The sequence below is a fragment of the Penaeus chinensis genome, chromosome 2 (assembly GCF_019202785.1).
Source record: "Penaeus chinensis breed Huanghai No. 1 chromosome 2, ASM1920278v2, whole genome shotgun sequence".
NCBI lineage: Eukaryota > Metazoa > Arthropoda > Malacostraca > Decapoda > Penaeidae > Penaeus > Penaeus chinensis.
Genome location: NC_061820.1, coordinates 17,513,539 through 17,523,538, shown reverse-complemented (window position 1 = coordinate 17,523,538; position 10,000 = coordinate 17,513,539). Strand labels below are relative to the sequence as shown.

The 10,000-nt window shown below is 40.1% G+C and overlaps 1 protein-coding gene across 1 annotated transcript in view; it reads left to right on the top strand.

The window, feature by feature from the left end:
• Window positions 1-10,000, top strand: part of LOC125030686 (chondroitin sulfate N-acetylgalactosaminyltransferase 1-like) — a 27,934-nt gene that overhangs the window by 6,904 nt on the left and 11,030 nt on the right. Inside the window, exons 5-8 of the mRNA XM_047620881.1 lie at window positions 3,628-3,817; window positions 4,105-4,416; window positions 4,569-4,701; window positions 7,603-7,732. Coding sequence (XP_047476837.1) covers window positions 3,628-3,817; window positions 4,105-4,416; window positions 4,569-4,701; window positions 7,603-7,732 — 765 coding nt within the window. The remainder of the gene's footprint in view (window positions 1-3,627; window positions 3,818-4,104; window positions 4,417-4,568; window positions 4,702-7,602; window positions 7,733-10,000) is intronic.

The window sequence follows — 10,000 nt, the reverse complement described above, 5'->3', positions numbered from 1 at the left end:
TGTAACAGAAGTTACAACTTCTGTTCTCCTAGATTATATTAAGCAACAAGAGGAGCGACGACAACAGGAGGCCACTCAATGGAAGCAGGAAACAGATTTGATGACCCAGACTTTACAAGCTTTATTGTCACACCTGACATCACCATTTACCTCCCCTGCCCAGACTTTAACAACGCCTGACGCATCGGCAACGACCTCTACGCTGATACATTGGCAATGCCCTCACCGCCTGACACATCGGCACCTACCTCAACGACGCTACACACACTGGCAACGGTCTCTACGCATCCACGTCGGCAACGGTCCCTAGAGACGTAATACAGTCACCCCTCAAAATCCCTGGCATTCCTCTTCCCACTCCTCTTTCAACAGATTCAGCACTCATGTGTATGAAGTGTATGAAGAATGGAAAACGTCATGGGAAGATTACCTCTTCGTGGCAGGACTCAATATGTACCCTCGGCGTGTACAGCTAGCATATTTACGGCGTTGTCTTGATAGTGTGATGAAGGAAACACCTGGTGTCCCTGCAGATTCTACAATGCCCGTCTGTGACATCCTTCTTCTTATTGACAGCCACATGAGACGACAAAGAAACCAAACACTTCGCCGTCAGCAATTTACTCAAGTTCGTCAAGCTCATGGTTAAAGATTTGATGCTTTCTATGTAAATCTGAAGCAGATGGCTGCAGATGCTGATCTCATTAGACATTACCTTGATGATCGTCTCTTAGATGGTATCATTGCAGATATATGTGATCATGACCTGGCAGAATGCATTAAAACCCTCGATACTCGGAGAACAACTCTTCGATTTAAACCCACCTTCAGATACTCTGGTCTATGCGTCAAATGGATCTTCACTTAATGCTATTGGGAAATTTTAAGCAAATGTCACTCACTCAAGCATAATACGGACATTTGGATCCATGTCTTCAACCGCTTCCCAGATGCATTACTTTCATGACACCATGCACGAGTAATTGATGATGTATTAGCATGGAATACAGATTATTCCCAGCACCTTCAGTGACTTCATACAATCCTAGCTAAATGTAAACAACATGGGGTTACAATCAATGCTGATAAGTTCATCTTTGCTGCACCTGAAGAACAATATTGCGGTTACAGTTTGTCTCAGACTGAAGTCATAACAAAGTTTCCCACACTGTATAATCTAACAGACCTTCGTTCTTTCATGGGTCTAGCAAACAAGAGACTTCATAGCAGCCCTAATCGCCTCTGTTAACACAGTACGACCTCTTCTGAGCCTTAGAAGCCAGTTCATTTGGACTCCAGCACACCAAAAGTCTTCTACTTCAACCTTGTGCACTTTGACCCCAACTGCCCAACAGCATTACATGGAAGCATCACATTTGAATGATATTGGATATGTTCTCCTTCAGAAACATGGAGAAAAGTGGCGTTTCGTCCAGTGCAGATGCACTGACAGACGCTGTGCCACTTTGCAGCTCGAGGTAGTTGCTGCAATATGGGGTATGCACAAATGTAGGCTATATCTATTAGGTCTATCCTCATTTGACCTTGTTCTTGATCACAAAAAGCTGATACCAATCCTGAACAGAACACCCTTGATGCAGTTCAATATCCATGACTCCAGTGTCTTAGGGTGAAAATTGTTGCTTATTCATTTACAGCAGTCTGGAAGAATGGCAAAGAACATTCTATCCAAGATGCACTCTCACGCTCTCCTGTGAAAAAGGTAGATAAACAGTTTTGACCAAGAAGCAGCACACATTGTCCTAGCAAATCCAAGGTAATTAACACCTCACTTGACACGTTACCCTTCTTGTGGCAAATTGTTCTTATTAGGCTCTCATTTTTCGTGGAACTTAGTAAGGTGATTGACATATGTATTATAATCCTCCTCCTTAGCCCTTTTACTGGCCTGGTACACTAATATTTCAGCTTTTGAAGACAATGTAACCCTCCTCTCTACTGAATGTTGCACCTCAGTGCGAAACCTCCGCCACACCCGCTACCCTGGCACGCGACGACCCTAGCGACCATCGGATCACCAGGATACCGTCTGTAGATATTGAACAGAACCTGTACTCTTATGTGCTACTGCAGTGTTTCAAGTGTTGCAGACGGCTTAAGGACGGGCCTTGCGCGTGGCCGAGCGATGTCAACAATACGTAGCAAGACCAGATGGTACACTTCACATCTCTGTTCCAGCTTCTCCTTGGGCGAACATAAGTGCTGCCTGGCTTTCTCTTTTCACACGGGAATAAACATCCGCCCTCGAAGGGAACCGTCGCATAAAAGGACACGTTCGAAAGACGGAGGGAGAGAGACACGGCAAACAGGCCAAGCCACACAGTATCCAGCTCCACCACCTCGTCCTCGACCCGAGGACAGGGGAGCCTCTTGGGGGGTCTCACATCTATCTTCAACAATAAACCAGCAAGCTAAGATCCCTTACATTGACCTGCTCAAGACCATCTCTCGTGTCGCTCATAGTGTGTGTGCGTGTGCGTGTGTGTGTGTGTGTGTGTGTGTGTGTGTGTGTGTGTGTGTGTGTGTGTGTGTGTGTGTGTGTGTGTGTGTGTGTGTACATATGCGTGTATCTGTGTGAATTATATATATATATATATATATATATATTTATAATGAATGTGTGTGTAATATTGTTGCAAATGCTTGTAACTAAGAATTAAAGTTTCCGGTATTTCTTTAAAATGTCATAGTTGAGAATAATTATCAGTTGCCACCAGATTCTTCAAAGGAATATTGCAGGTTGCCGTGAAGTAAACTGTGGAAGTTGTTGCTGTAACTTTAGGAGCGCCTTCATTTGTTCATGACAATGAGGTTGGAGAGTTGTTGTCAATGCCAACATTGAAGGAGCTAAAATTGGTGCTGAAGCAGGTTCTGAAACTGAGGCTGGTCAAAACAGAAAGGAAACTACCTTTCTTATCCATTATTTGAGAAGTGACACCCTAAGACATCATTGTTCTGTTTGATGTTTGTAAGGTCTCTTTCCATATCAGAGCAAGTGCCATGAGCAAATATTGACTGAAATTTCTCGTTAAAGATTTCGCACGTTTCCTATTCCTTAGTATAAACAAAGTTTTCGTCTTTGATGGCAATAAATAAATTGATCTCTACTTTTAGTGTTACTCTAATGGAAGCCTGTTTCTCTCGTAGTTTGGGCATACTCTTTCTTCCGATTTATACCATACGCTGTTTGAGATCTGTCTTTTACAGTTTTATTAAGGAGCTGTTTACTTTTTCTCATCTTCCATTTTTACTGAACCACGCTTGGCCTCCCTACGGACTGCGGAAGATTTTGAATATCACACATCAATTTTCTGTTCCCCTTGGTTTGTTTCCCAGTTTATGTGATAATCTCTCCTGTAAATGCACTTCCCCCTTCTTCCTTTACTTGATTTTTTCTGTAATGAGCAGTATTTTAGGTAATTACTGTAATTACTGTATAATCACTATTTCCTAAAGGTAGACAGTATTGCATGTCCTTTTTTTCGTCAAGTGTTGACGGACCGTCTAGCCCTCTGACCCGGTATATTCAACCTGTGTGTGTGTATTAGATATTTATGAAAGTCATCATGCACATGAACCGTCTCCAGACTCGTCGGGTTCCCACAGGTACCGCACTCTACCCACGACGGGCATCGAGGTAGACGTGACATGCAGAGACAGCCGCACGGGCGACATCGACCGGGTGTCGATGTTGGCGCCGCTGGAGTCGCCGCGTGTCCTCTACCACCACCTGGTGGCGGGCAGTAGACCCATCAACATCATCATGCCACTCAAGGGCCGGCCTGACAACCTCCAGGTTGTTCACAAAAGAACCTTTTCGTTCTAGCCAGGGGCCTTTATTGAATGGGTTAGAGGAGGGAAGGAAAGAAATGCAGTGAGAAATAGAATCATGATGAGAAGGATAACAAAATAACAACAAAGGAATATTTCAGATGCCCACAAAATGACATACATTCTAAACTGATATTTAAAGTCTGTCATTAATTCTCAACATTTGATCACAACAAACAAATAAAACAAAAAATACGCAGGGAGAAACGGGACTTGAAACACCCGTTTACACCCATACCCTCCCTCCCTCAGATCTTCATGCAGAACCTGGAAAACATCCTATCGAAGGACAACCGCCTCTCCGTCGGCCTCACGGTCGTCTACTTCAAAGACGACGACCAGCAGGAGTGTCAACGCATCCTTCAAAAAGCCGAGAAATCATTCCCGAACCTCAAGACAGAGTTCATCCTCCAGGAGGGACCGTTCTCGCGAGGGCGCGGGCTCCAGGTGGGCGTAGAAAAGACGACACTGAGGGCGGAAATCGTCTTCTTCTGTGACGTCGATGTTCTTTTCACGAAGGAGTTCCTGACGAGGTGTCAGTCGACGCCCGTGGAAGGATACCAGGTGAAGGGGGGGGGGGGGGGGGGGATATCAATATGATAACAGGAATAATGATGATAATGCTCAGCATACTGATGTTCAATCAGTAAGAATAGTAGGAGTGATGATGATGAGGATGACGATATCACCCAAACTGACTCAAAGATATTTTGCAGGTGTTCTTCCCCATGGTGTTCTCGATGTACAACCCCGAGTTCATATACCCTCTGCATAAACACCGAATTCCGCCGCCTCTTCACCAGCTGGAGGTCAATGATAACAATGGCTACTGGCGTGTATGGGGTCACGGTAGGTCACGGACGGCGGGAAAACATAGTGATTTCATTGCCAATTGTAAAAGTCAGTCATTTAAGAACATTTGCGAGTCATAAATGGCAGTTCACTGAGAATTAGTAAAGATTAATGTCTGATAACCTTAAAATATGTAGATACAAGAAATAATTGCAAAATTGAAGTATAATAAGTACCAGTATTCACTGTAACTAAAAAGAAATAATTAAAAGTGGATTTTATGATAAAAGAATGTAATTCAGAGTGAATGATAAAGATACATCACATCTCGTTATCACAATCACTCACATTGAAATTGCAAAGTATTAGAAAGATTTTTCCTAAATATGTATGCGTGTATACAGTACTAAACTCTATCTTAAACCTTTTTCTCCCTAGTACTTATATTGGTATTGCTTTGTAAAGTACCTAGTGAACATCCTTAAATACCCTTAGATCTATACTATGTTTTCGAGCCAAAGGCAGCTTTTGATGCTGTAAACAAAGCTGTCGTTTTTGAGCAGCTGAAACACACCGTCATCTATCAGATTGCGCATGCTCTTGCAATGAATTCCCATGCTCAAAGTTCTAAACTCAGTATTTGCTTAATAACATACTAAATTATACTAAAAGTCGCATAAGGGGTGAAGGATTCGATCGTTTGCTGTATGAGTGTCTATGGATTAGGGATTGGTAAAAGGAGGGCATACAAAAACGAATTTCGATATTCTCCCAATAGAGGAAGCTGGATAATAATATTCGCTTTCGAAAAATAAATATGGCAGTAAATCACAGCGCTCTTATCTCTACTTCCTTCTGCATTTAATGACACCAACCCAAACCTCTGTCACCAGGCCAGATGCCTCGCAGTAACCTCGACTTAATTAATAATAGCAACTTAAAGACTGAAGCCTCTACGGATGTTAATATGCATAAATTATGGTATCAGCGGTCCTTTCTAAGACCATAGACCAGGCAAGGAATCACAAATAGTTAAATTGAAGTTTTATAAAATGAAGCCATGCGATTCATCTACAGAGTGTCTGCAGAAATGTTTGTAAACCTAGATATAGAACAAAACTTGTCATCTATTCATTACAGAATAATACATATTAACACAACTTTTGAATTACAGCCCTGCAGACACATCCAATCTTTATGTCTGTCAGGGGAAACTAAAAGTAAGATTTGTACAATTACACCTGTGCGTGGAAATGACAGTTCACATTTACATTCTACTGCATAAAAATGATAAATAAGGTCTCGTGAGAGTAAGCTCCTAATATAATTATGCGTGTCTAAATTTACCCCAAAACATAGTGTTTCTATTGGCCAATTAACCAGTACGTCCTTTCTACTATCAGTGACCATCTTGACTACTTAGCGGGCCTTTGGGAATGCTTCACTGATAGATCTTCCGACCTGGGAGCAAGCCAGTTTGCGCCCACGATTTATATAAGTATAATTCCCTGCAACATCACGGCAGAATGGCTTTGCTCTCACTACACAAACCGAATTGGTATGCGCCCTCCCGGCAATTGAGTACCTAAAGTGTCAATGGTCCACCGCTGTTTTGTGACGCACGAAGCGCTCTCCTGACACTAAGCATTTCTGACGAACTGCAAATAATGTTGTCACTGATATTTTGAATAAATGCTCGATGAGGCATAATTCCAAGGGTTACTTTGCGTGAATACTTCCGTATGTTGCTATACTTAAACATTATCATATTGATATGATCATCACAATCATCATTATTGCAAATACTAATGTTAGTACCTCCGTCGTTGTTATGGCTATCATCATTATCATAATTAGTGCCTTTCTGTGCGTACTCTTAGTATCATCATTGTGTTGCTGATGTTATTGGCGTTGATATTACCTTCATGATCAGCATTACCATTATCACCATCACACTTGCTATTATTTATGTTATCGTAGATTATGTGATTATTATCATCGTTCTTGCTCCTACAACTATTGCCGTCACTGTAGCCAATACCATCATTATAATCATTACGATTTGATTAATCATGTTGTGAGTATCATTACTGTCATCATTATCGTTATTGCCATTAGCAGTAACATCCTTTTTGTTACCACTACGATTATTACCATGACTGTTATTATGACCACTGTCATCGTAAGCCTTCTTGTCGTCAGTGCTTTGATTATCGTTATACTTATAATCTCTACTATTACTACCCCCATTTACCATTAACAAAATTATTTATATTTTAGCTATCACAATTATCATCATCGTCGTTAACATTGTTATAACAGCACTCCGTTGTAATTGTTAATGTCATGAACATTGTTGTAATGAAAAATGTCTAATTATCACCATCGCAATCATCACTATCATCACCATCACTAACACCATCGCTCACTCAGATTCGCCGCTGGATTCAACTCGACACTAGCTGTGGAGGTGCCCACTGCATTGGGTCATACTAATTATATTTTTAGAATGCAGCTAATTCAACTATATAAAACTCGTCAATAATGATAGAATACACCGATTAACAATTGCAGCATGTTGTGAGAGCGTGAAAACAAATATTTATATCATATACTTATTTTCACATATGCTTATACATTGGAATTCAGAGCGTTGCATCAGAGAGCATATTTATAAATCGGCCCCTGCATGATTTGTCATCAAAATACGTGTGCGAGTTTCATATCCACAGTGTTTCGTTGCCCAGGATATGCATTATGTAAGGCAAACTTTAGCACTGAAACTCTCAAAATGTCTTAATCAAATTTAATAAAAAGCCTTCTGATCAATGCTTGCTAATGATTTCCTAGGAAAATGTCTTGCAAAAATCCCCATTCTCGAGAATACTAGCAAAATACTAGCAAACACTTTCGGCAGAGTCTGCCCTCACAGTTCCCTCTGACGCCCTTCCTCCCCAGGTATGGTCTGCATCTACAAGTCGGACTTCTTCAAGATTGGCGGCTTCGACATGGCCAAGTCGGGCTGGGGCGGCGAGGACCTCGACCTCGTTAGGAAGACCGTCCGGGTGGGAAAGTACAAGATCATAAGGTAAGGGAGTCTCTTTTCTTCGGTGGAAATGGTGAAAGGAAATGAGGCTAAAGGCACGCAGATTAGGTGAATTCACTACGGTTCAAATTCATAATTCCATACGTTATATAATGTTTTTATACAATATATAAATTTAGTATTCATTATTGGAGCAAGTGATATAAAAGACGGCAACCTCGAACCAAGGAGTAATTTTCTAACTGAAGATCATGCAATAAAGACTCCTGAAAAAGAAAACGGGCGATCGCCACGAACGTTCTCAGACATCTCAAAGAATAAAATATGAAACTGTTGCAAAAGTGTCTGAGCCAGAAAAATTGTCTCAGACATTTTCTGGGTGGATTCTCAACCAGTTCGTCTCAAACAGGTGGTATGTCACACAAGAGTATCGATAAATAAATACGTCAAATAAATACTTTTATATTACTCAAAATGGCGCATATATGGAATATAATTTAATGTTATATTAATGGACAGATTAACACGTTCATTACTGATAAAACCTGACACATATATTATATAAAAAAAAGTATGAATGAGAATGAATATGAATGAATTGTTTTGTTGCACCATGAGCTATCTATGAAATGATTATGAAAGCTTTTTGAAATATATATATATATATATATATATATATATATATATGTGTGTGTGTGTGTGTGTGTGTGTGTGTCCATCGTTTAGTATCTTCTGTGTGTGTGTATGTGTGTGTGTGTGTGTGTGTGTGTGTCTGTGTGTGTGTGTGTGTGTGTGTGTGTGTGTGTGTGTGTGTGTGTGTGTGTGTGTGTGTGTGTGTGTGTGTGTGTGTCTGTGTGTGTGTGTGTGTGTGTGTGTGTGTGTGTGTGTGTGTGTGTGTGTGTGTGTGTGTGTGTGTCTGTGTGTGTGTGTGTGTGTGTGTGTGTGTGTGTGTGTGTGTGTGTGTGTGTGTGTCTGTGTGTGTGTGTGTGTGTGTGTGTGTGTGTCTGTGTGTGTGTGTGTGTGTGTGTGTGTGTGTGTGTGTGTGTGTGTGCGTGTGTGTGTGTGTGTGTGTGATCCACTTAAATTCATATTTGCTCAAAAATTTTGACTTTTTCAGTAAAATAAAACTAATATTAAAATAATACATTTCCTTTCACAAATAATTCATGATACAGCAAAATTCAAATTAGCTGTAATTTTGGATCACTTTGAGTATACTAATAACATTACTGGCATAAGTTTCTAGAAGTTAGGGGTGATCATTTTAATAATATGAGTATATGTTTTGCTGATTTCTTCTATGAAATATTTTGCGGTAGCATGAGTTATTAATAAACTAGTAATTAATTCAAATAATTTGTGTTCTCTTAAATTTGATTTTTGTTTATAGAAAATTAATATATATAATTCAGCTGAATTCAAATCAGCTCTTTAATTTCCACTCACTTTCAGTAAAATAAGGAAATATTCAAAAGATAATGAAAATGACAGTAGAAGAAGAAGAACTAATAGAACACACATGGCTTTCATCATTTCACGAGTAACTCATGATGCAGCAGAGAAAAGAAAGAAAAAGTTATGTTACAAAACCAGCAAAATATCAGTTTTACTTTCTTCATCAAATATCTCTTCTATAATAATTTTAAAGTACGATGAAGTTGGTTTTGCTTACGTTTTCTTAGGATTTATTGTTATGGAAATAAAATGGTCATCTTGAGGAAAACTATCATGTCTCGCAGCACTGTTGTTATCTATATTGTTCAATCTGATCGTATACCTTGATATATATATATGTGTGTGTGTGTGTGTGTGTGTGTGTGTGTGTGTGTGTGTGTGTGTGTGTGTGTGTGTGTGTGTGTGTGTGTATGTGTGTGTGTGTTTGTGTGTGTGTGTCCATTTCCGCTTTAGTATTTTTTCGAAGAATCTATTTATGATACTGAGTGATCGAGCCTCCGCAAAATCGACTGTCATTTGTCCCCTCTCATTCTTGGCGCCTAGTCCATGATTCCCCACTACTGCTTCTCCTCCTTTTTACCTATTTTGGCATTAAAATCTCCGATAATAATTGTGAAATAGGTTTTTAACTCTCTCGCTGGCTAAATGAATGTCTTCATAGACCCTCTCTATTTCACTGGCTGCAGGCTGGAGCACTTACTTGAACAATCTTTTAGTTGTACCTATTATTTGTTTTATCGTTACTGAAGCCACTCTTTCGCTTAAACTATAGAATTCCACGATATTTTTTCTAAGCGTTTGTGAACTAAGAACCTTCCCCTAATTCCTGCTTGCTACCTTGAGGTTTGAGTCCAT